We start from the raw sequence: 25,421 nt of genomic DNA on the forward strand, positions 1-25,421 counted from the left end.
TAATAGAGTACCATTTTTTTTTATAATTTATAATATATATTTTTATTTAATTAATAATATAAATCTTTACTGTTTATTTATTTTTACTTTTTTTTATTAATGAAATATAATATTTAAATATACAATCTGATTAACTGAATATTTAAAAAATAAATACCTATTTCTTTTTATTTTAATTTTTATTAAAATTAAAATAACTTAACTAAATAAAATTAAAATATTTGAAAAAAATAAAAATAATTGAGGTTGGGTGGAAAAGGAAGCAATGTCGGTAATTTTTGAAAAAGGATTAATAGTGTGAACTATGAGAATAAATTATCAAAAAAGCTAATTTTTTAAAAATTATAAAAATAAGTCAATTTTTTTAAAAATATACAGAAATTAGTTAATTTTAGTAAAACACTTCCAATTAGAAATATTTTTTTGCCACATCAACACTAAAAAGTGGTAGCACTTATTTTTTTAAAATTTTTTTTAAGACATTTATATAGGCTTAAAATATGATTTCCTTTATTTTTTTAAGTAATATGGAATATGCGATATGTGTATATATAAATCTATTAATAGGTTTGAAGCTTATTTCTAGACAATGTGGGATTGCTCCATCTTTTAACTAATAACCTAAGATTAAAGACTACAAATCTATATTGTCTAAGAACAAGCTACATTACTTAAAAAAAAAAAGGAAATGAGACTTTGAGTCTTTATAAAAGCCTTTTTAGTGCTCTAATTTTGAGTCAATATGTTGAAAACATGTCCAATTGAAAGCGTTTTCCTGAGATTTCTTTGAGCTAGAAGTGTTTCACCAAAATCGGTCTATTCTTGTAAATTTTTTAAAAATTCGGCTTATTTTTGTAATTTAAAAAAAAATTAGTTTTTTTGGTAATTTAGTCAAACTATGAAGTTTTTTTGTAAAAAAAATTAAAATGAAAAAAATATTTAGATCTTTTTAAAATTTTAAATTAGTAAAAGTAAGATTATACTTTGATCCCAACAAATATAAAAATTTAATTTAATTTTTTAAAAATTATAAAAATAATAAAATTATATTTTTACTATAATAAAATTTACAATTTAATTTCAGTCTTAAAAAAAATTATGCCTTCCCCTGATCGAGCAATCCAAAATCGAAAACGCATCAATTTTGGTGATTTAGGTAACTTATTTATAATGGATAGCAAAGCAAAGGCAACTATGTTTCAAGAGAATGAAATAAAGTAGCTTGCTGCCTAGCTAAAGAGATTTAACTATTAATGAACGGAGACTTGTGGAGGAGGAAGGATCGGCTGTGGATAGAATCATGGGATTAGCGCGGGTTTTTGACCCATGTTCTGAAATAGTGCTCAACACAGAGCATTTTGAAGAAAAGGAGCACATGGTTAAACATCTACATGTAATCAGTTGCTTAGTGAGATTCACCTGCTTCATGGTTGATGGAAAGGAAGAATGGTTGTAGATTATTCTTTCCATTTTTATTTGGTCGGTTTGTCTGCTATATTTGTTTTCCTTTACTTATAGGGATGTATAGGAAATTTTCATGTTTTCAGAGACTATTTCGAGTGTTTTACTTTTTGTTTTAGGATGTTTCATTATTGGCTTGGGTTCGTTATTTTGTTTATATTTTCTTTTGGACCTAACCAGGTTTAAGTTCATTAATTATATAATTAATGATGGGGAAAAGACGTAATTAATGATTATCACACCAAACTCGTGATGTTATCCAAGTTTATTCACTCACTCACTTCCTCTTTTGTTGTTCCGTAACCAAATAAATATCTATTATCATCAACTTTTCAGTCACTCCCTATTTTTGTCCCTTATTCTCGGTTTCGAAATAATATATATAAATGTGTGCATGGGCTACCTACGGGAGATGATTTTTACTTATTAAAAAATACATATTTTTAGCATTTTTGCTACTTATTGAATAAATAATAAAAATTTACTTATGAAAAAGCAAAATTGAAAAAAAAATCATTATAAACCAAAAAAATAGGGAAAAAAACAAAAAATAAAGTAGCATGCTAGGCTAGGCAGGGAGTAATTACAAATTAATAATTTAATTTGGAATTAAAAAGAAGGATGCGTAGGTTTAGGGGAAGGCTCATAGGAGGCGCAAGTTAGTAAATGAGTAACGAAAGAGCTAGGCACATATGCTGGTGAGTTGTAAACTTTGTACATTTCGCGTCTTCCCTCGTGGTTTCTTTCTACTTCTCAGAAGGTTTAAGAAACACATTTAGCATTGCAATTTTGCAAAGCGAAGCGAAAGCATTCAAGCTTTTCTGAATCGTCAAACAAACAAACAAGCACAGCAGTTCAAGAAATCAGAACCGTAGACAATAGAGAGAATAAGGAGCGAGATTCGAGTCTCTTTCTCTCTCGATCGACTTCATCGTTGGGTTGGCGGTGCGTGCCTCTATTTCTTTTCTTGTTTGGCATTCAGAGGAAAAAAAAGGAACGAATGGCGGATTGGTACTTGTGGGCATGGATCTTGTGCTCCACGATGACGCTTGTTGTTCTCCGTTGTTCCGTTTTGAAGAGACGGAAGGGGAACGGAATCTCCCCGACGAGGGATGAGTCCGTGAAGAGAGTCCTCGCGGGTAACGGAGAATGCAGATCCGCTGACGGCAGCGACGCTGATGTCATTATTGTTGGAGCTGGCGTTGCTGGCTCCGCCCTCGCTCACACTCTCGGCAAGGTGCTTTTTCGTTTTTTCAGTTTTCCATTTCCCTCCACTTACTTCGCATTTCTCAGTAACCAATTAGGAACTAGTAAAAGTTTTTCATTTCATCATTTCTTTTTCGTTTTTTTTCCCGAGGAGTTTAAGTGATACTGTTTCCTATTCATTTGGTGCCACACCTGCACCTTCTCTGAGTTTCCCCAACAGCTTTTTCTGCTTTCACTTCTATCTTGTTTTCATGCGATTTGTACAATAACTTTAAAATCCTTTTTACTTTCTCGTCTCTATTTTTGAATATGTTACAACTTTTAAATACGCATTATTAACAAAAAACCGATCTTCTGCCTGTCCGCCATGGATTCTGGGAGTGATTTATGAGCTTTGGAATTATAAATCAGTATTTATCATCTCTAAGGCTGTACTTATTGTTTCATATCTCTGACTTTTCCTTTGGAAGAGTAGGCTTACTTAACCGGTTATCATTTAGCAATCATAATTAGTGGACTTCAATAAAATGACATCTGCTGCCATTAGCAATTTCTATGTAACTCAATTTCTACTTAGTCCCTTTCAATTTAATATAATCTTGGTTTGGAGTTATAACGGAATATTCCTTAGGACAAGTTGCTTTAATAACAAATATTACGTTTCTTCGGTTTTATAAGTTTCTTGTCCCCTCTTCTCCTTACTTATTGTCATCTGAGATCCCATTGCTGCTAATTTAGCCAGCAAACACTCGATTCTAATAACAAATTAGGCGTTCAGCTAAACTAATACCTGCACATATTTATCTATTTGACCTCCAAATTAGCCACCAATCACATATGTATAGCAACACCCCATACTTGCCTTTGTTTATAAAATTTTAATTGATAAAGGTACATTAAGCATCCATATCTTGTTCCGTTCTCAGGGTTTTGACTTGCTTATATAAATTTTAATGGTTTACTTATGAGCGAATTAAGCATAATCTCAGATAATAGCATTTTCGTTTTAACAAAATATTTGTGATTACTATTATGAAAGTTATTTCAACTAAATTGATTACGTGGTATAAATTACAGGATGGACGTCGAGTGCATGTCATTGAAAGAGACTTGACAGAGCCTGACCGTATTGTTGGGGAATTGCTACAACCTGGCGGCTATCTCAAGCTAATTGAATTAGGACTTGAAGGTTCTTGAATGTTAAATTTGCTTGACTATGTGTAGACGTTCATGGTGTTAGAAGTTGTGTTGGATTATGAATTTGTTGATGTCTAAACATCAACTGTCCTTGGTTACTTTCACTCATAATGGAATAGAGTTCTTTTGTACTTCCTGACTGCAGATTGTGTAGAGGAAATTGATGCTCAGAAGGTATTTGGTTATGCTCTTTTCAAGGATGGGAAACATACCCGACTTTCTTACCCCTTAGAAAATTTCCACTCAGATGTATCTGGGAGGAGCTTTCACAATGGACGCTTCATACAAAGGATGCGGGAGAAAGCAGCTTCTCTTCCCAGGTATGTCTTTCCCTTCTTTAGATATTAGTCAGTTTTTTATTTGTTATGTTCCTCATATTCATTGCTCAAACTTTTTACTATTTAAAACTTTGATGCTTCGATGTGAATCTTTGAACTGCCTAATATAGTGTTATTGTAACAAATAGTGATTTGATATCAAGGTACTTATACCTTTTCCCCCTCTTTCACCAGTGTACGTTTAGAGCAAGGGACGGTTACTTCTTTACTTGAAGAAAAAGGGGCAGTCAGAGGAGTGCAGTACAAAACTAAAGATGGTCGAGAATTGACAGCCTTTGCACCTCTGACCATTGTTTGTGATGGTTGTTTTTCAAACTTGCGTCGCTCCCTTTGCAACCCTAAGGTGACTTATCTGATAAAGAAATCAAATTCCCCATATTTTCATCGTTTTGTTCCTTTTTTTTTTATCATTTAGCGTAAACTAGAAATTAAAGAAATTTAGTAGGCCTAATTTTTAATCTGCAGGTAGAGGTGCCCTCTTGTTTTGTTGGATTGGTCCTCGAAAATTGCCATCTTCCATACTCAAATCATGGGCATGTTATACTAGCAGATCCATCCCCCATTTTGTTCTATCCCATTAGCAGCACTGAGGTTCGCTGTCTGGTTGATATACCTGGTCAGAAGGTTCCTTCTATTGCAAACGGGGAGATGACAAACTATCTGAAGACCATTGTGGCTCATCAGGTGTTTAACTGCTCTTATTGCTGCACATTCGAACACATGGCATTGTTTATTTTTGTAGAAGTTGTTCTTTGCTCATTACATCTGAATTTATATTTATTAATCTCTTGGATTGACAATGTGCTGCATATGTGATAGGTTCCCCCAGACATCTATGATTCATTTGTAGCAGCAGTTGATAAGGGAAATATTAGAACAATGCCAAACAGGAGCATGCCGGCTTCTCCTTATCCAACTCCTGGAGCCCTATTAATGGGAGATGCATTCAACATGCGCCATCCATTAACTGGTGGAGGAATGACTGTGGCTTTATCTGACATTGTTGTCCTCCGTGATCTGCTAAGGCCTCTGCGTGACCTCAATGATGCACTTAACCTTTGCAAATATCTTGAATCGTTTTACACCTTGCGCAAGGTAAACTGTATTAATAAGCTGATTTTATTTCTTTATGGATATTGATGTGCCAAGATTCCCCTCTCAAATCAGATTGTACCAATGTTGAAGTCAAAAATTAACTGAACTTTCTTTGTGTGTATAGTGTAATACTATAATTTCATATTACTGCAGTGAAGTCATGGTAATGTTATGTTTTTGCAGCCTGTGGCATCCACCATCAATACGTTGGCTGACGCCCTGTACAAGGTGTTCAGTGCTTCACCTGATCAAGCAAGGAAGGAAATGCGTCAAGCTTGCTTCGATTATCTAAGCCTTGGTGGTGTGTTCTCAACAGGACCAATCTCCTTGCTCTCTGGTTTGAATCCTCGCCCTATGAGTTTGGTGATGCATTTCTTTGCCGTGGCAACATATGGTATTGGTCGTTTACTGGTTCCATTCCCTTCACCCAAAAGAATCTGGATTGGAGCTAGATTGATCACGGTGCGGATCCTGATCCCTGCCAGTATTATTATTATTTTTAAAATTTGTCTTTTGGCAATGTATTATAAGATAGAGTTATAAAATATTGGGTGTAATGATGTTGCAGGGGGCATCAGGAATCATCTTCCCTATTATCAAGTCAGAAGGAGTTAGGCAAATGTTTTTCCCAGCGACTGTTCCTGCATATTACAGAGCTCCCCCTCTTAAGTGAGAAACCCATACTTCCTAATCTCATTAGTGTTCCCCCTTTTCTAGAGTGTGGGAAAGGTAATTGCCAACTAACAACCTCTTTCTTTAAGCTGTCTATAAGTTTTCACATTTTCCACTCTCTCTCTCAAAAAAAAAAAAAAAGGAAAAAGAAAAAGAAAAAAGTGCATAATGTTTTACAAAATGGTGGGATGTATCTTGGATAAAGAAACTATGCTTTGTTTGTTATTAAGATTCAAGTTAAAATGTCATAGAAATGTGTCCTTTAGGTATAAATTTTCCCTAAGCTTTAGCTTATATTCTCTTGGTGGGTGGTGCGGTGCCAGCAAGTCTTCCGCTGGCTGCTGGTCCGTGACATTAATAATGGTCCCACAATAGACATATAGAATAATCCAGTTCAGCGGAATCGGTCGAGATTTGTTCTCTTTATACAACCCGTGTAAACATTTGGCAGTATTTGGATGGCCAATTGCCTCGATTGATCATCGTTTTGCTTGATTTATACATAGACGAAGACTTCTCTATCAGAAGTATAATTTACTTGCCCACCATATGCGATATGATGACACATTCGAGAAAAAAGAAAGAAAAAAATTGGTAAATTTAACTCTAATGATATTGATCACAACAAGGACAAATCAGTTAATGAGGATACATGCTATTACTTAAAGAAATTAGAATTAACTTTGAGATTAACTCCATATCAATATTGTTTTTTCCTTTATCAAATTATTCATCTCTTGCAAAATGCCTACAACTACAGCCTCAGTATGAACTCGGCTTTTTTTTTTTTTTTTTAAGTTGATCGGCAGTGATGACGGGTGGGTATGAACTCTTCAACACTGGAGTCGAGGTAGAAGTATAGGGTTTTGAATTTCTACATCCCCTATTATTACACTTCATTTCCCAACTCTTCTAGACAAATAACCAGGTTTTTAATTTATGCCCTCATGTTCTTCCTCTCTTGCTTTATCGCCTCGTAGGAGGTCATTACCTCTTTAAATTTTGCCTCTGCAGCTTCTGAAATATAGCACAAAGGTCCCAGGAATGTAACATTAAATAAAAAATCCAAATTAATGCTGTTAAAATTTATAAGCTTTTAAGACTGACAGCACATCAGACGCATCACATCTCACCTTTATTTTTCTGGTTCTGATCTGGGTGGAACTGTTTTGCCTTCGCCCTGAATGCTGCCTGCAAACAGAAGCATGACATGAAATCCAGTAACGAGCAGAAACGGTGATAATACCAGTTTTTGAATTAAGTTCTTTGATTGATATAGCTCCACCTTAAAAATGAGAACTATAAGCTAACAAACTATACAACAAATATAGTTGATATGACATAGACCAGCAAACTTTGTCAATTAACTAACCCTTACATTTACAGGAAGGGTTTTGCAAGGGCGTCCTATCTACTGGAATATGACATACTTGACCAAATGTGGTTCAGTCACAATGTAATACATTAATGAAGCAAACCACTCATTACAGGAACCATTTTTGAAGATTATGAATTCATTGGGTTATTTGATGGACATTAACATAAATTAGCAATCTGTCCACCTTGAGAAGATTATGAGCTTAATGGTTAAGCTTAATGGTTAAGACAACCGGTATAGTGGGTAAAGTTAAAGCAAGTCAACTTTTAATAAAGATGTACCAGAAATGTCATATTATAAAAAAAACATAACTACTATATCAAAATGAAGCATCAAATTTGGGAAATGGAATACATGATATACCTCAGAACAACAGAAAAGCATAATAAATATAATTAATTTACCTTAATCTCATCTTCTGTATATGGTTGCGTTCTGGACCTGTGGAGAAAAGAAGTCCAGAAAGGTCAATTATTATTGCTAAATACCCAGCTGAGCTCTTGGCTATATACTGAAAATGATAGGGTGGAAGAGCATTTATAACCCTGTCTTGCGGCAGCATTACCTGTCAAGACCTAAAACCGAGTAGTGATGTGATAATGGACAGCTTGAACTATCTCTTTGAGGTTGCCTGAAATTGGTTCTTTGATCCCTAAATTGTGCTTCAGCCTTCCAATACCAGTCATCTCTCTGGTAGTGCTGATTATACGCACCAGGACCATTTTCCCTCCAGCTCTCATAGCTCCTTCTGTACTTATTTCGCTCCCTGTTAAACACACTTTGCATGCGCCTTATCCGCTCCTACAAAGAGAAACAGAAACTAATAGACAATATGATGATATCCCAGTGGTATACCAAAAAAGTCAATCAATATGAGCACAGCTAAATGCTCGGCGCCCCAGATTCTGAAATTGCTAGAAAATATTAAGGACTACAGATGGTTAGTCCTAAAAAGAGTGATCTGCTTGGTGTTAAAAGAAGAAGAATGATTATCACGCGCAAGACTTGCTGCCACCCAACTTACATTCTATAAGAATCATGGAGCAACATAGCCACACGAAGCTCAGGCATATCACTCAGAGATTCAAAGTTTCCTAAGATACAAGTTTTCATCATCATCAAATGCTAAATGTTACAGCTTATCACTGCTTCAAAGTTTGTACGTAACTTCCTATAACAATTTAAAACAACACAAACTAATGTTTTGGAAACCATGTAGGAAGTTCAACATAACCAAGAACTTACCACTCTCTCCATTTCTTCCTCGTACTCTTCTTGCAGTCGACGGTTGTACCTTCTCCATGCTTCCTCCTGAAAGGATGTTCGAAAAGAACCTCCCCTTTGAGATGATTGAGACCTGGCTAACTTTCATGGTGCAATTACACACATGATCAGATTGGTGAATACAAAAAAGAGAAAATAGAAATGCTATATTCAACTGTCTTCATTGTGATATTATGTCAATGCATAAGTATCAGCAGACATAATAGATCCATAATAATTCAACAACGCAGCAGTGAAACATAATATAGCTAGCTTAAACATATTCCTAAAATCTAAAAATACGAGCACAGGAAAACAGAGGTACTTCTTCCTGATAAATGTCGTCATGATTGTTAACACTTATTGGCACGATATGGCAGAGGTCAGTATCAAAGCAATAATTTTTATTTCAAATAGACCCATAGAATTGAATCTTCCTCTTAAAATCCAACTTATCTTTGCTTTAGGAAAATTTATATCATCCTATAAACAGTATGTTTTCAGCAAAACTACTACCCATGAGTCCAAATTTATAGTTACAAAAGCAATCCTCATAGAAAACAACTAAACACAATCATCTATCATTGAACTGAGGAAGAACTTCTTTACTATATATACCTGGGCAAACATCCAATCAACAGATCTCCTCAGCTGACTAACCTGCCAAATTGCAACTACAATCAAATAGGCAATTCTAATAAATAACTGCTCCGACCAGCATAAACTTCATTAAATCAATTACTTAAAATTCCCAGAAAAAAAAGTAACCTTTCTTCTTAAACAATATTTAAGGCAAAGGAAAAAAAAATCAAATTATGAAGGAAAAAAAACAGACTAAAATGTTTAAAAGTCTGAAACATCAAAAGAGGAAATGGAAGAACTTACAGCGAAAGTGGTGGCAGTGGCGCCAATTAAACCAAAGAGGAAAAGGCCCCAAAGTTTGGGGTCTTCCTCCTTCCCTTTATAAGCCCTGTTTGGAGACGACCATTGCTTACTCTTATCACTGTCAGCATCTTCGCCTCCCATTTCTGTCGAATTCCTCAATTTCCAATAATCCAAATTTCAACAATCCCTTCGCTTCAATTCAATTTCAATCCCAAACCCTAATCGCATGGTTAGGGTTTCTCCTGTTCTTTTTCCCTATATTTTCTTTCAATTTTTACGCAGTAAATTAAATATATATTTTTCTTCTTTTTCACCGCCATTGGATTTGATACTCTCTCTAGTACCGGAGAAAGAGTTGAGACACTTGATCAATTTCACGGGCATAGTACACGTGCCGCTCATCTAATGGGTTGAGTTGAGCCGAAACCGGGCTGATATTGAGCCCCGACTCTAATGCTTAACTTTCTCGTTAACGAATCAAAACCATTGGATTGGGATATCACGCGCCAACGCTCACGCGCCTTTTAATAAAACCTGAGATCCGACTCTGGCTCTTCGCGCACTAAACTACGTGTCCTTCAGTCTCTTATCTCTCGGTTAATAATAATAAATATTATTTTTTACGGATCTTACACTTCAGAAATTCTAACTAATTAATCATACTGAAATTATTTATTATATAAATATATATTTTTTGCAAATTGATCTTCTTTATTGAATCAGAAGTGTTGAACAAAAAAAAAAAACGAAAAAAAGGAAGTAAAAAATTGTAACCGAGGTCTGTAGGCAATGTCGAGGAGGCCAGTGAATCCCTCTAGACGTTACGGCGATGCCGGCGGCGGAGCTGCTCTCTTTTCGCTGTCTAAATCTCGTTCTCCGCCTTTGCTCTCCATTGTTCTCATTGTCCTGGTATATTTTTAAGAAAACAAATCTTTTGATTTATTTATGTTTTCTATAAGTTCTTTTTTTTTTAAAAATTATTTTTATTTTTAATTTTCAGGGGGCATTGCTTATTGTTGCGTATTTCCATAGCGGATCAGGTTTGATTTTCTGATTGAATTCATTAATTGAGCATTGAGTAATCACTTAAAATGTAATTAATGATTTTTATGATTCTAAGCTGATCAGTGATAAATGATATTTTGTTTCTTTCAGGATCTGGAGGCATAAGGAGCCTTGTTTCCAGAGTTGAAGGTAAAAAAAACTTCTCACTGAAAAAAATCACATTGGTGCTTACGTTCGCGTTATACCATACGGGCATTGCTGTTAAGTGAATTGCGTGTATTGATGGTCGGCATCTTGGATTTATGTATATGTAAATGCAGTTGTTGATACTTTGCTAACTTGGAATTTTCTTCTTCAATTAGATTTAATTAGGTTGGGTGAGGATCGGTTTATGCTTGTAGAATCTTAATGATAGGTTTCATCTGCTGAGGCATCATTTACCTATGCCTTTCAATTTGCTATTAGATAAGCGAACTTTAGACTTTAAGATAGGATTTGATCTTTGTGTGCAGGTGACTTTTCCTGCACATTTGAGGTTCTACGGGCGCTTCCTATTCTGAAGAAAGCTTATGGTGGTGGCATTCATAAAGTTTTGCATATTGGTCCCGATTCTTGTTCAGTGGTCTCAAATTTGTTAAAAGAAGAAGAAACTGAAGCTTGGGGGGTGGAACCATATGACATTGAGGATGCTGATGCTAACTGCAAAAGACTAGTGCGTAATGGCATCGTGCGTGTGGCTGACATCAAATTTCCTCTTCCATACAGGCCAAAGTCGTTCTCTCTTGTAATTGTTTCGGATGCATTAGATTACTTGTCTCCAAGATATCTCAACAAGACACTTCCAGATTTTGCAAGAGTATCAGCTGATGGAGTCGTCGTATTTACAGGTAAAAGAAGCTTAACTTTTTATTTTGATCCCTGAACTTGCAAGTCATAAGTGCTTTCCTATCCCATAATATTCTTTATTTGCTTGCTGATGGTTTCAGCCATATTTTTTTCCCATACTGTATCTATGTCATCATGACCAGCTTCTTCTCCATGTTCTACTTTTCATATATCAATGTTCTGTATGTGTTAAAAAAATATATGCACTAAGCTTTTCTAGCAGTGCTTTTGTAGCTAGCGTGCAATATGTGATTACAAAGAAATAATCTGAGCCTTTTGACATATCAAGAACCTTTATGATTATTACAAATGTAGGTTTTCCAGGCCAGCGGAAAGCTAAAGCTGCAGATGTGTCCAAATATGGAAGGGCGGTAAGTGGCTGTCACTGTCTTTATCTTTATCTTTTTACTGTTGGGTAGGCTTCCAACTGAATGTTGTCAAGTAGAATCAACAGTAAGTTTTCAGACTTAGTAACTCTGAATGCACTTTGATGAAATAGACAATCTAGTCAATAATTAATACTTTAAAAGTCTGGGAAATTCCAGTGTATGTTAAAGAGAAAGAAACGTTCTGATGGCTTGGTTAAGCAAGTGCAGAGGGACATGATGTGTTCGTTACTTGGGTATAAGTGCTACTGACTGTTCCGGTTACCTTGTGTTTTGTCTTTCTGACCATTTGCTTGATGTTCTGTTTCTGTAATTTTGGAGCTTGAAATAAACAAAAAGTAATACGAAGGTTGAGATGTTATCTAGTAATTTTCTTCCCCTTATCCTTAAGTAATTTTTTACATAGCTTAAGTAAATGTGAGACATGCTGAAGTGGTTTCTTGATATCTGAAGGCTAAACTGAGGAGTTCTACTTGGTGGGCGCGGTATTTCATCCAGACCAGCTTAGAAGAAAATGAAGTTGCAGCCAAGAAGTTCAGTCGTGCCGCAGAAAAGAGCTCATATAATCCCAGTTGCCAAATTTTTCACCTAAGGTCATACCGTTGATTTGTTTACATGGTAATTTCTGTTTCACCCTTTTGCAGTTTCATAGTGCAACTGATAGTTTAAATTTTGGTTTAAAATATTTATTTTGCTTTCATTGGCATACTTTTAATTCCATCAAATATTCCATGTATTCTTTAATTCATATTATTTTGAATCAAAGCATTTCTGTCTTCTTTTTTTTCATATGTAAAGCGCAAGGAATTCTAATTGTATGACTTTCACTTCCTTTTGCTTGATGTTGGCACAAGAATTTAGATGACGATCTCAAGACGATATTGTCATTTTGTAGTCGACTCTTTTGATTCTAGATATTTATGATAATCGCCTTTCGTACAATCACGATAAACACAATGCAACCAAACGCTTATATGAACCCTTTTATCCGTCATCATTTGGTTTGGTCCTAATCCTGGATGAACTAAGAGCTTGGTCTCTACAATTTGAAAATAAAATGAGACGTTTTCCACTTATTATGATGCTTTGTCTAGTACTCGTAACATTACCAGACACAGAATCTGCTCATTGATTTAACTCACCAGTGTAATTAAACATCTTCTTAATGATGATTTATTTTTTCTTAATCTTCCATGTCTTCACTCAATTTAAGTTATTGCGCTTTCAGAACATTGCAATCTCATGCTGCAAGATTCAAGTTCTTGTTCCTACACGTCTCGATTCTTTAGATTTAAAATAATTTGTCATTAAGATTAAGAAATATTTGATATAAGATGGTGCCAAAACCCAAGCATTTGTTTAGTTCAACTGTTCCTTCTGCAAAAAATAATTATTTCCTAACAGTAGTTATATTATGAAAACAGAAATTCTATGCTAGAGTACTGGTGCTAATTCAGTTGGTCGATTTTAGCTTTTGGCACTGATGAAAAGCTAATGAATTTGCCATGTACTACGAGTAAGCAAGGTCTTATCAAGCTCGATAATAAGCAAATATAAGTCAATTGAGTCACGAGGTTTTTGGAGTGCCTCAGAATATTTTAGAAGCTTGAAGAACGGGTTAGATCCGTGTAAAATCATGTAGAATGTTTCGAAAGTTCTAGAATGCTCCACTATTGAATAGCATTTAATGAGTTAAGTGGGAAAGTTTTAGAATTAGATCTTAACCGTTTATTAGGATTAATTGTAATCATTAGATCGATGTAGAATATTCCCATGAATAACATTTAATGAGTTAGGTCAAAACGTCCTAGAATTAAATCTTGGCTGTCCATTAGCATTAACTATATCCATCACATCTAAAGGGTTTTGCCTATATAAGGAGAGACTCCCCTCCCTCATTTGTATTCAAGTTAGATTTGACAAATACGCTATTGGAGCTAAAGTCTCGGTACGTGACAAGTTGTATCAGAACTTGCATTTTTAGTACTTTGATGTTGAACAATGGCAAACGAGATCAAGAATATTAGGGGTGAGCGTTCGATCGAATCGAGTTAAAAAAATTTCAAGTTGACGAATTCTATTTTATCATCCTGACTCAACTTGAAATTTTTTTTGAACCGAGTGAAATTGTTTGAGTTAAATTAAAAAAATTAAACATGTCAAATTAAAATATTGTTACAATATAATTAATTCCATGTTAAAGCATATAAATTTGAAATCATATGTATTTAAAACTTTTTTGAAACAAAATAATAAAAAATAATTTAGTATGATAAATTTGAATAATTAATTAACTTGTTCAACTCCCAAAATTATTATCCTATTTTTTTTTAAATTTAACTTTCTTTATATATATTTAATTTTTTTTGAATATTTATAATTTTTTTTAAAATATAAATTTAATAATTTTTGAAATTTATTTTGAATTATTTTGTAATTTTTGTTGAGAGAGACAAATTTGTTCATTTTCAAACTTGTATTCTGTATTTTTGTATTTTTGGGGTGAGCATGCCATCCGGAGAGGAGATGAATCGAGGCAAAACAGGTAGCGTCCCTTCCAAATATCCGAGTAACTCGTATCCTTCAACTATTAACCTTATATGTTGTTGCTATTGAAGGAAACTGCCTTCGTCCAATTTCACCGTGTCATGCCTAGGAAAAGTCTAAACCAACCAAACGCTAGAGAGAGCAGGACTGCCACGATCACCAGCGGTAGAGTCAGCGGAATTTTCCATGAAAGCAGTGAGAAGAATCTCCAAAAACGTCAAGCGACTGATACCATGTTAATAAGTACAGAAATAAGAAACGAATAAAAAATTGAAACGCAAACAGAGAAATAAACTGAATATTCTGATTGCATTTTGGCTGCTTTGGTCAGTACATTAGTAGGTCTTATATACACAAAGGAATGACTAATTGCTGTTAACAAACTCTATTAACAAAATAACAAAATGCTAACAAACAAACTTATCTTATACTTAACATGGGTAAAGTAAATTCATGGCAAGAGAGTTAGGAATGTCGTTACCAATTATCTGTAATTAAGTGAAGTGTAAAAAACTAAACTAAAATAGCTGAAGTCAACAAAATTCAATGGTCATCTTTTTTGTAGTCCCGGGGAAGGTGTCAAATTCAATATAAAGCTTTAATCTACACCTATTTAATTATTAGTTTGTAGGAAAGTTCAACCTCGATCATCAATGACAGATTGATTTTTGGTATTCATACCTATATAAAGATGTGTAAAAAGTAGAATTGGATGTCAGCCGATGTATTCGCTGAGTTAGGATATTAATTTTGATAAGATAAATTAAAATAAAACGTGTTTCATAATTTTTTTCCTATAAATATATAATGTATGTTAATTTTTTCTTTTCCTTTTTATTAAGAATATTTATTAATATTATTGGAGATGGCCTACTTTTATATTTGGGAGAAGAAATTGGAAAATCTTAGACCTTATGGGGCCAAAACCCCCTAGATCACTTAGTGATTCTGAATGGAATCTACTTATATTTATTTACTTAATTAATTATAATTTTGGACAAAGATGAGTATTTCCAGGTTTCAATATTTTCTTTAATGAAAGGAAGACACAAAGTGAGATTACAGAAAATCATTAAAGAAAGAAGTTGATTTCATTAAATGTTTACAAATTACAACTTTCATTAAAATATTCTAATTACAACGTAATAGGGTTTAACTAATGAATTTCTAAAAAATTGGATATTAGATGAATTGATTAGGACAAACCATGCAAAAATCATTAAAGAAATAAGTTAATTTCACTAAATGTCTTCAAATTATAACTCTCATTTTAAATTGATTTTTAAATTTAGAACATTCTAATTACATCTTCAAATTATTGATTTTATATCAATAAAGTCCTTCCATTACTAAACTTGTTAATTTAAACGTCAAATCTTGTGTGATATAATTTAAAATGAATAACTTAAAGAAAAAAGAATGTTGTAAAAACCTTGGAATTGAGGTTTTCAAAGCTTTTATAGAAACTATCATTCACACACTCTTTTTTCAATTTTACTTTAATTTTAGAAGTTATGTGGCAACATTTTGCTTTTTTTTAATTTTAAATTTAAATTATATCATATAAGATTTTAGGGTAAATTACACTAATAGTTACTCAACTTTGGAGTAGCTGACAAAACAGTCACATAGGTTTCATTTCAGTTACTTAACTTTAAAAAAAAACAAAACAGTCTTTTTAACTATTTTCCGTTACAGATGTAATGAAAAAGTGACATAGCATTTCACAGAGGGTTAGCTACCGTTTAAACAACCCCAAAATTATTGAAACTTGGAAATACTCATTCTTTGTCCAAAATTATAATTAATTAAGTAAATAAATATAAGTAGAGTGACTGTTTTGAGCCACTGAAACCTAAGTAACTGTTTTATCAGTTACTCTAAAATTGAATGACTGTTGGTGTAATTTACCCAAGATTTTATATGTCATTTAATAGTTAAATTAATGTTTCAATAATGAAAAGACTTAATTGATATAATATCAATAGTTTAAGGATGTAATTGAAATATTTTAAAGTGTAGAAATCAATTTAAAATGAGAGTCATAATTTAAGGATGTCTAATGCAATTAACTCTTAAAAAAAATCAAACAAGATTTAATGAAACTACGTACGTGGCAGCCCCTCAACAGTAACAGTACCATTGAGTCTCATTACTTTCGGCATGGCCGAAAACATTCATGTCATAAGCGATGAAGTTTTTTCAGGAACAGTCTTCGACTCACCTGGTTTCATAAGCATTCTAGAAGCCGCAATGGAGCGCAACCTGGAAAACACAAACGTATGGAGCCGCATTCATATTGTTTACAGCCTTTCCAAGGATTTAGGTTTACCGGGATTTCGTGTGGGTACGTATGATTTATTCCAACAACAAAACTGTTGTCGGTGCGTCAACTAAAATGTCGAGTTTTGGCCTGGTTTCATCCCAGACTCAGTACCTACTCACCAACGTGTTAGCCAGCAAGAGATTCACCAGCAAGTACATGAAGGAGAACCAAAAGCGGCTCAGGAAGAGGAAAGAGATGCTGGTTTCAGGGCTTAAAAAGTCAGGGATCGAATGCCTGAAAAGCAATGTAGGGTTGTTCTGCTGGGTTGACATGAGCCATCTCTTGTCTTCCAACACATTGGATGCAGAAACAAAGCTGTGGAACCAAATGGTTTACGATGTCGGATTGAATATCTCTCCTGGTTCATCTTTCCATTGCAGTGAACCAGGGTGGTTCAGGGTTTGCTTTGCCAACATGTCCCGAGGAACCCCTCAAGTTGCAATGCGACGAATCAAGGATTTCGTCGAATGTTCGAACTTTATGGGTAGGATTAAGATGAGTTACCAGCAAAATATGTCGAGTTTAAGCAGGAAACTGCTCAGCAACTGGGTTCGCAAATTATACTCGCCTAATCCTGATGAGCATGAGCATTAGCTTAATATTATTCATTATATAGACCTAATCAATTCATATTATCTTGATTTATATAAATTATAAATTAAAAAAAAAAAAGGTTGAAACTTTTGTTCCACGAACAAGTCTAATTTTGACTTTATGCTGGATTTCATAAGCCCCAGTTATAGATCTATCATAGAAATCAAGATTAATATTTAGAATATTGTTTATTTTTAAATTGATGTATTTTCATTAAAAAGTATAATACTAAAACAAACATGTATTTATAGAACACAATGATTGATCATTAAGTTTACTCTGTGTAAATCTAGTAAATAATAACAATTTTAAAAAATTAAATTAAATTGAAAACATGTAAAATAGTATGGTTGATGATGTTAATGGATGCATGAAATGTGTATTAATGTAAAATTATTTGGTATTTTATTATACAAAAATATAAATAAAATGATGGCAAATCCTCCTTCAAGAATCTTTGGCCACCGACCACGGTTCCACTATAAACAAAATAGGTCGTGAAGCAGCAAATAAAAACCGTTGAAGGGAAGATTCAGAAAAAGATTCACAAAGACAGTTAAGACTGTTGAGGTTCTACTACTTCAGTTAAGAGTATCAGAACAGAGAGGATCTCATAATTTTTCTATTGTCCCTTAGTTGTCGCCAGGTGGCTATTCGTTGCTATATCGTGGTGAGAAAATTTATTGCATATTTCCCCCTATTTATCCGCATTATTTGTTAAATCACTCATTTCCACATCTTTTAATAACAAAAAAAAAGGGCGTGATAAATTCCTTAAAAGATATTTCGATCTTTGTAATTTATTTTCCTTCTTTTTTTCTAAATTAAGGTTCTTTCATTTCTTCCTCTTCAAATTGGTCAATTTTGTTCCTTCAAATTTTTTTTCCTTTTTGTTCTATTTGAAGTTGAAGCAACGTTTGGCCTTTTATGACTAAAGAAAGCTCAGGCTAAGGCTCAAAATTTCCTGTTTCTGGTTTCCAACTTCTTAAGCGAATCATTTTCGCTTCTGCATTTGGGAACCATTTCGAAGTTCTTCCCCTTCTTCTTTTTTCCCTCAGATATTTGTGCAGGTACATTGTTTTAATTCATCTTTTAATTGTTTATCCAAAATATATTTTTTTAAATTTTGCTCCTGGGATTGTTCGTTTGGTGCATTCAAATTAAAGGGTGAGGTTTTATGGTAAAATTTATCAAGCACATCTTCGATTGGGTCTTACTCCAATAAAATGCAGCTGCTAATTTAGGGGTTCAATTTGTTTCTTAAAGTTGGCTGATGTTTTCTTTTTGGGGGGCTGCATTTAGCTTAAGCATTGCTTTTTTCAGCTGATCTTCCGTTGAAGCTTTTGTTTGACATCTAATCAATTTTGCAGCGAGTGATTAGGAGGCAAACTTGTTTCTGCATTGTCATTTTCATAACACACATATCCTCCGTTTGAAGCAAATTGAAAGTGATGTGATGTTGTTCCACGGTCATGTACTTGAGTAATTGAATTTCCAAATCTTGAGGAAAGGATATAGGGGGATTGAGATGGACGTCGCGGATCTTTTAACATCTGCCGGGATCAATATATCTGTATGCGTTGTGGCTTTTTCTTTGTATTCCGTACTGAGGAAACAACCAAGCAATGCATGCGTGTATTTCACCCGGAGATATATTTCAGAACCGATACGGCATGATGATCCTTTCAGCCTTCATAGATTTGTGCCATCGGCGGGATGGATCATGCAAGCCTGGCGAGCGACCGATGAGGAAATTTTGGAAGCTGGTGGTATTGATGCTGTAGTTTTCATGAGAATAGTTGTTTTGAGGTCATTAACTCTCCCCCATAGAAAAATCTAAATTTTCAAGTCTAAGCTCGCAATCATATCCAAACATTTTTCAAGTGCTTTAGTGTTTCAATTATCATTGGTTTGTGTCCAGTTTCACTTTTGCCGGTTCACTAACTGCATTGCTATTTACCAACCGTTCTTTACAGTATTCGGATATTCATCATTGCTGCTGTTATTTGCGTTTTCCTAGTGCTTCCAGTGAATTATTATGGAAAAGATATGGAGCACAAGAATTTCCGTTTTGAATCAATCGATGTATTCACTATTGGAAATGTAGAAGAAGGTTCAAAATGGTATATATGTTCTTTTGGATCCATTATCATGATGTCACAGTTTCTTTGTTATTGATTGATGAAAATCCACTCTATATTGATTGTTTTCTTTTTGTTTTAAAATCTTTTAGGCTTTGGGCACATTGTCTTGCATTATACATCATAACCTGCGCAGTGTGTGTTCTACTTTACCTAGTAAGAACGTTCAAACCTAAATGCACTAGTTGCTTCTAATCTCAAATATATAGTTTTTTTCCCGTGTTGATGTGATCTTAAATTTCTTCTAGCATTCACTTAAAGATTTTTGCTTCTATATAGGAGTATAAAAGCATCACTAAAATGAGGCTAGCGCATATTACTGGATCCCATCCCAATCCAAGTCATTTCACAGTTCTTGTCCGTGGCATTCCCTGGTCTCAGGATCATTCATACAGTAAGTCAGTGGAGAGTTTCTTTTCAACTTATTATCCAGATACCTATGTGGACCACCAGATGATATATCGGCCTAGTACAGTTCATAAATTAAAGGTATGCATCTATTTTGAGTGACTTATATTAGTGACAATAGCTTGTATGAATTCTGTAATTTGAAAAAGCTTTGATTTTGAAATTTCCTTTTAATCTTCTTTGCTGTTTATGCATTTAGTGCTATTTATTCACTACTTTCTTGACATCTATTGAATGATTTTTGGGTTTCATCTGAGGTGAATATATTTGGTATTGGTGCTGATAAACAAAAAATGTTGCCTTCGTTTTCCTTTTCTATCATTGTGCTCTTTAGACCATATAATGGAATTTACAACTTAACACACAACATGAGAGCTTAAAGGGAAGTTAAAGATAATGGGTCCACTGAACCTCTAATAGGTGATCTTGATTCTCTCCACTTTTGTTTTTGAGATATCTTTTTAAATCTTTATATTATTGGCTTCATTTGTCGTTTTTTCTTTTACAATATAAGATAAGACAAGACTTAGTTTGCCATTGCTGGCGCATTGCATTTAAGTTAAATTTTCCAATTTCTCAAAATTTCAATTGGTTGTCCTCATTAGGTGTTTTGAAGTTAAACCAAGTTTCGTGAAATAAACTTGTATTTGAATTTTTCTATGCTCATTCGTCTCTGTTGCACACACAACCTTTGTAATGATTAACTAGTTCTATGTATATTCTCTAACAATGCTGTCTTTGCAGAAGGATGCAAAGAAGATGTACAGAATTCTAAGACCTGTCGAGACAGAATATGTACGGGGTGATAAGCCATGTTATCTCTGTGGAGGAACTGCACATACCTTTAAGTTGCTTCAAAATGGAGAAGACGGCATTAGAAGTCAAACCAGCATTGATGAATTACATCCTACTCAAATTGAAAAGGTTGAAAATCCTGGAATAAGTTCAGTTGAATAATTTTGATTTTACGGACATAGTATGCATGCCTAAATAGCACACAATTATGTTTTCCACTTTTAGTGGTTTGTTGCCAAAAGGTAACTTGTTTCTGATACTGTTTTCAGTTTTCAAAGTTGCTTTACATGTGTATCTCCTCTGGGTTACTTTACTATGCTTTAAGAGGCTTCATTTCCATCGTGATTGAGTCTTTCCTCCGATAACAAATAACTCTAGTGGATATGGATCTGCTCTTTGCCACCCTAGGAATTTCTGTCATTTGATTATGAAAGGCATTTTGCGTACTTTGTTTTTTTGGATGTTTACATGTTATTAATCTCATTCTGAATTGTTGCTGGGATGGATGTTTCAGCTTAATGTTACATTTGAGCAACTAGATTTCTAGTGTTTGCATAAATGCCTGAATTTAATGTACTGATAATTCTAACTATCAAAAGGATATGGAGTTTTAGTAGTGGCCTTCGCATTATCTGAAGACTTGTTTCTTAAACTATTGTTGCCTTCACAACTGATGGTTATTTTATTTGACTTCTTAATGGAGTTTCTCTCCCAATGTGGTTTCAGTCTTATCAATCCCAGTTGCCATCATGTGGGTGTCGATGTTTGAAAGCAAATATGTGTCACAAACGTTTAAATCTTGGATGGAAATGGCATTGTTATATCCAATGTTATTTTGGCCTTTGATACAGGAATGTCCCGCTGCTTTTGTTTTCTTCAAGAATCGTTATGCTGCTGTTGTTGCTGCACAAGTTCTTCAATCATCAAATCCCATGTTATGGGTGACACAACTAGCTCCAGAGCCACATGATGTTTATTGGTCAAACCTTGGCATACCATACAAGCAAGTTTGGGTCCGTAAAATAGTAGTTCTTCTAATTGCTTTGGCCTTTGTGTTTGTGTTTCTTTTTCCAGTTACCCTTGTGCAAGGCTTGACTCATCCACACGTGCTAACACGTTGGTTTCCACAAATTAAAGAAGTTTTAAAACTGTGAGTAGCATTCTCAAACTCTATTGTGAAATCGGTGTTAGCTTGTTAGTCTCTATTATGTTGCTATTATTACATACTGCAGTCACGGTTGATGCCTGATGCAATGAACAGGGATGTGGAAATTGCAACGAGTTGGACCATATGCATTTATAGAAGAAATAATGCATGGAAAAAACCATAGAGAGACACCCTATTTGTACCGCAATTTCTATCATTCTAAGCTCCTCCTTTATGATAATGACATCCCTAAGAATGATGCTATTGATTCTGATGTTTTTGGGAATTATATAGAAATTAGAATGGTTGGAAATATCTAGTACAGCTGTCACTAACTGATCAACTTATGGAAGTATGTTATTTGTAGCAGCTCCTTTTCTTTGATTCTTTTCAGTACATCATAATTTGCTGTTTTGGTTATTAGTGGAAATGTGGCAATTATCGTAGAGGACCTGCAATGTTTGTGATCCTAGTATGTTTGTTGTTTTGAGCAGGCAGTTCCTAAACCGGCTGGTAACAGGTTACCTACCAAGTGTGATTCTGATATTATTTCTGTATACTGTTCCACCAATCATGATGCTGTTATCCAGAATCGAAGGAAATGTTTCACGTAGTGATAGGAAAAGGAGTGCATGCATTAAAGTTTTATACTTCACAATCTGGAATGTTTTCTTCGTTAATGTTCTTTCCGGATCCTTTATCAACCAAATGAGTATTTTCTCACAAATTAAAGAGTTGCCCATGATGCTTGCCAAACAAGTGCCTACCCAGGTAATTTTCCATAACTCCCTAATAGTTGGCTTAATAACACCTAACATCCTGCTGCAAAAGTGTACACTTTAATGCCCTTGCCCTTTCTTTCATCATCACATTCATGTAGCAAAAAGGTTGCGTTTGGTCCCTTTTATATGTCATGTGGTTGTGAATCTTCAGCTTCTAATTGTAGATGTTATTCTTGTCTTTTTTATTATCTGCAGGCTACCTTCTTTACAACTTATGTTCTGTCATCAGGCTGGGCTAGCTTGGCTTTTGAACTCATACAATTGTTTGCTCTTATTTGCAATATCTTGAGAAGATTCATACTAAGAAGTAAGAAAGAGCCAACTAATATTGCTCTAACCTTCCCGCACCATACTGAAATTCCCCGACTTCTTCTGTTTGGGCTCCTCGGCTTTACACTTTCTATCCTTGCACCCATAATACTGCCCTTCTTGCTGGTTTACTTCTTTCTTGCCTTCCTTGTCTATCGAAACCAGGTTCGTTTTTGCCTCATTGATTTTACGTCCATCCTTTGTTTTTTGCTTCTTGTTGATCAAATAATAGTCATTTGCAACTGTTTATTTTGTGACCACCAAGTTTCTTAATATAGGAATGTGTTTTCTGCAGTCAGTAGACCTTGTATGTAATTTCAGTGCATGATGATCATGTTATTCCAGTATTCTGTTTACATATTCGTCTTTAGGTCAAGCATAGTTTTGTTGATGACAATTCAATCAAGTGCAAGACAGATTCTGAAGAATTCAACTTTACCTGTTTTATGATTTTTTATTTATTCTTTTTACAGATTCTCCATGTATATGTAACAAAATATGAGAGCGCAGGACAGTTCTGGCCTATTGTTCACAATGCAACAATCTTCTCTTTAGTGTTGACACAGGTTATTGCGGTGGCAGTCTTAGCCATGAAAAAATCGCCAATGGCTTCTGGTTGCACCATTCCCCTCATAATAATCTCTCTTCTGTTCAATGAGTACTGCCGAAAGAGGTTTTCCCAGGTTTTCAAGAGGAACCCTGCACAGGTAATTAGCGCCAGAACACTTACACTCTTTCTCTAGAAAACTTCCCCAACCATTTTCTCAATCGGCTGTACAGGTTCTTATAGAGATGGATCGACGAGACGAGCAATGGGGGAAGGAAGAAGGGATATATAATCGGTTGCGATCAGAATACTGCCAGTTAGCCTATATTTCAAGGGACTTGACCATTTCTAAGGATTTTAGTGTTGCCGGACCCAACCGGCAGAGTAGTACTGATCATAATAGTCCCCAAGGTGTAAATGAGAATTCACTGAAGCAAGGTATGGTTGTTGTGAGTTTTTGGTGGTTCCTTCATTCCATCCAGAAAACCCATATTGAATCTGTACTTTCAACTTTTCAGGAACTCACCATATTAAATTACAGAAATAGTGGGCAGTCGTCCATAGCAGTTCAGAAAAGGGGAGGGACCTAAAACTGATTCATTGATTTCATTCATTCTTATTCTTTAGAGAAACATAAATGATTAGAGGCTGTGTTAGATGGCAATGGGAAAATAGCATGTAGGATATGAAGAGTAGGTGACATTTTTTGGCTCTACTTTCCATTATGATTCTCATAATTTGTGGAGCACAGATATGATTAGACAACAAGCACAGATACAGTTTGATATGTATACCATACATTGTAGAGTTTCAAAGGAAAAAGTAAAGAGTGTTGTTCTATCTTGTTAATATGGGAAACATAATCAAATCATACTTCCTTGATTACTCTCTTTTCTACAACTTTGGTTGCACTCTTCCTTATATAAGCAAAGGATGTTATATGTATGTATATATATGCTTAGAAAGTGATTCCAAAGAATGAAAATTTATGCAGCAACCGAGTTGGAATTGAGGCAGTAGTACCTTAAAATTTCGGCTTTGTTGAAGGCAACACAGTACGGTCTGTATGGAACGGAGGACGCCAAAAGTTCCATCGTTTACAGTAATGGTCTTTTCTCTCACCTGAAGTTTCTTCTGTTTGTTTAGCAGAAAGGCTTGGTTGAAGGGATGAGTTTTGGATCTCTTGGGCCAAATGGGATGAATCTCAACCCAAAATCTTTGGGTCTAATTGGCTTTTTTTGTAACTAAATTTTAGAAAATGTCAAGGAAAAAAATAAAAGCGGGTTGAGTTGGGTTTAAGCGGAGTTTTTAATTTTGATTTTATATTTGGATCTTTCGTGTAATAATTCAGTTAATTTTTATTTTTATTTTTTTATATTAATTTCAGATTTTTATTTTATTTTAATAAAATATGATCTGCTTTACGACTTTTAGGTATCATTTAGTAAAGTTTTAATTTCCTTAATTTTTCAAAAAAATAATTGTTTTTTGAAATATTATTAGATAAAAAATTAAGATTAGACTTCAGTATGAAATAAGGTTGAATACTTAAAACTTAGCATTTGGTATCTACTTTGTGAGTTGGAAACTTTTCCTTTTTTGAATGTCATATTTAGCCCAAACTTCAATTAAACACCCAAACTTCAATTAAACACGGACCTTAAGTTTGGTTGAATTTTGTAGTTTTATGATCTCATAATGAAAATTTTAGTTGTTGACATCTTTTATTAATAAATTATTTTTCTTTTTAAACTGAATTTCATCATTAATCTTTTAAAAACATTCAAATTATTTTTTTAATGCAAATGTTGATTAAAACATTAATTTTTTGAAGATATTCTCATGGCAAACCTAAGTAGCAGTCCAGGTGCATTTCATACTAACATGATACTATTTCTTTTATATGTCATGTTAATAAATAATTATAAAATTATTCAAAAGAATAAAAAATTTTAAAAAAAAATGGAGTACACATTGATTGCTAGGTAGAGTGCCATGTTTAAAATTTTAGCCTTTTAGTATTTTCATTAAAAAATAGAAATTCAACTTTTTTT

The 25,421-nt window shown here is 34.1% G+C and overlaps 4 protein-coding genes and 1 pseudogene across 5 annotated transcripts; 4 read left to right on the forward strand and 1 right to left on the reverse strand.

The window, feature by feature from the left end:
• The first annotated feature begins 2,111 nt into the window (after positions 1–2,111).
• On the forward strand, positions 2,112–6,490 carry LOC107957887 (squalene monooxygenase SE1). Its single transcript, XM_016893505.2, has 8 exons — positions 2,112–2,698; positions 3,745–3,856; positions 4,010–4,184; positions 4,377–4,545; positions 4,668–4,886; positions 5,022–5,297; positions 5,481–5,759; positions 5,866–6,490. The coding sequence occupies exons 1-8, from the start codon at positions 2,462–2,464 to the stop codon at positions 5,968–5,970; spliced, it is 1,572 nt and encodes a 523-aa protein (XP_016748994.1). The 5' UTR covers positions 2,112–2,461; the 3' UTR covers positions 5,971–6,490.
• A 141-nt stretch (positions 6,491–6,631) lies between these two features.
• LOC107957889 (uncharacterized) lies at positions 6,632–9,740 on the reverse strand. Its single transcript, XM_016893507.2, has 7 exons — positions 9,496–9,740; positions 9,229–9,270; positions 8,593–8,712; positions 7,913–8,148; positions 7,752–7,788; positions 7,103–7,160; positions 6,632–6,986 (listed from the first exon to the last, which is right to left on the reverse strand). Exons 1-7 carry the CDS (start codon positions 9,634–9,636, stop codon positions 6,907–6,909), a joined length of 714 nt encoding a protein of 237 aa, XP_016748996.1. The 5' UTR covers positions 9,637–9,740; the 3' UTR covers positions 6,632–6,906.
• A 489-nt stretch (positions 9,741–10,229) lies between these two features.
• LOC107957888 (probable pectin methylesterase CGR2) lies at positions 10,230–12,560 on the forward strand. The gene is made up of 6 exons (XM_016893506.2): positions 10,230–10,404; positions 10,496–10,535; positions 10,651–10,689; positions 11,013–11,387; positions 11,701–11,756; positions 12,225–12,560. The coding sequence occupies exons 1-6, from the start codon at positions 10,285–10,287 to the stop codon at positions 12,375–12,377; spliced, it is 783 nt and encodes a 260-aa protein (XP_016748995.1). The 5' UTR covers positions 10,230–10,284; the 3' UTR covers positions 12,378–12,560.
• A 2,761-nt stretch (positions 12,561–15,321) lies between these two features.
• Positions 15,322–17,238, forward strand: LOC107960684 (1-aminocyclopropane-1-carboxylate synthase 3-like; annotated as a pseudogene).
• A 531-nt stretch (positions 17,239–17,769) lies between these two features.
• On the forward strand, positions 17,770–24,252 carry LOC107957886 (CSC1-like protein RXW8). 2 transcript variants are annotated; one of them, XM_041113917.1, is made up of 12 exons: positions 17,770–17,908; positions 18,609–19,047; positions 19,215–19,361; positions 19,472–19,535; positions 19,659–19,868; positions 20,532–20,711; positions 21,434–21,732; positions 22,224–22,500; positions 22,707–22,985; positions 23,294–23,527; positions 23,601–23,805; positions 23,886–24,252. In XM_041113917.1, the coding sequence occupies exons 2-12, from the start codon at positions 18,767–18,769 to the stop codon at positions 23,912–23,914; spliced, it is 2,205 nt and encodes a 734-aa protein (XP_040969851.1). In that variant the 5' UTR covers positions 17,770–17,908; positions 18,609–18,766; the 3' UTR covers positions 23,915–24,252. The 2 variants fall into 2 exon arrangements, with proteins under 2 accessions (XP_040969851.1, XP_040969850.1); XM_041113916.1 differs by lacking the exon at positions 17,770–17,908 and adding an exon at positions 17,972–18,308.
• Positions 24,253–25,421: the final 1,169 nt, after the last annotated feature.

This window comes from Gossypium hirsutum, chromosome A05 (genome assembly GCF_007990345.1).
Source record: "Gossypium hirsutum isolate 1008001.06 chromosome A05, Gossypium_hirsutum_v2.1, whole genome shotgun sequence".
NCBI classification, from domain to species: domain Eukaryota; kingdom Viridiplantae; phylum Streptophyta; class Magnoliopsida; order Malvales; family Malvaceae; genus Gossypium; species Gossypium hirsutum.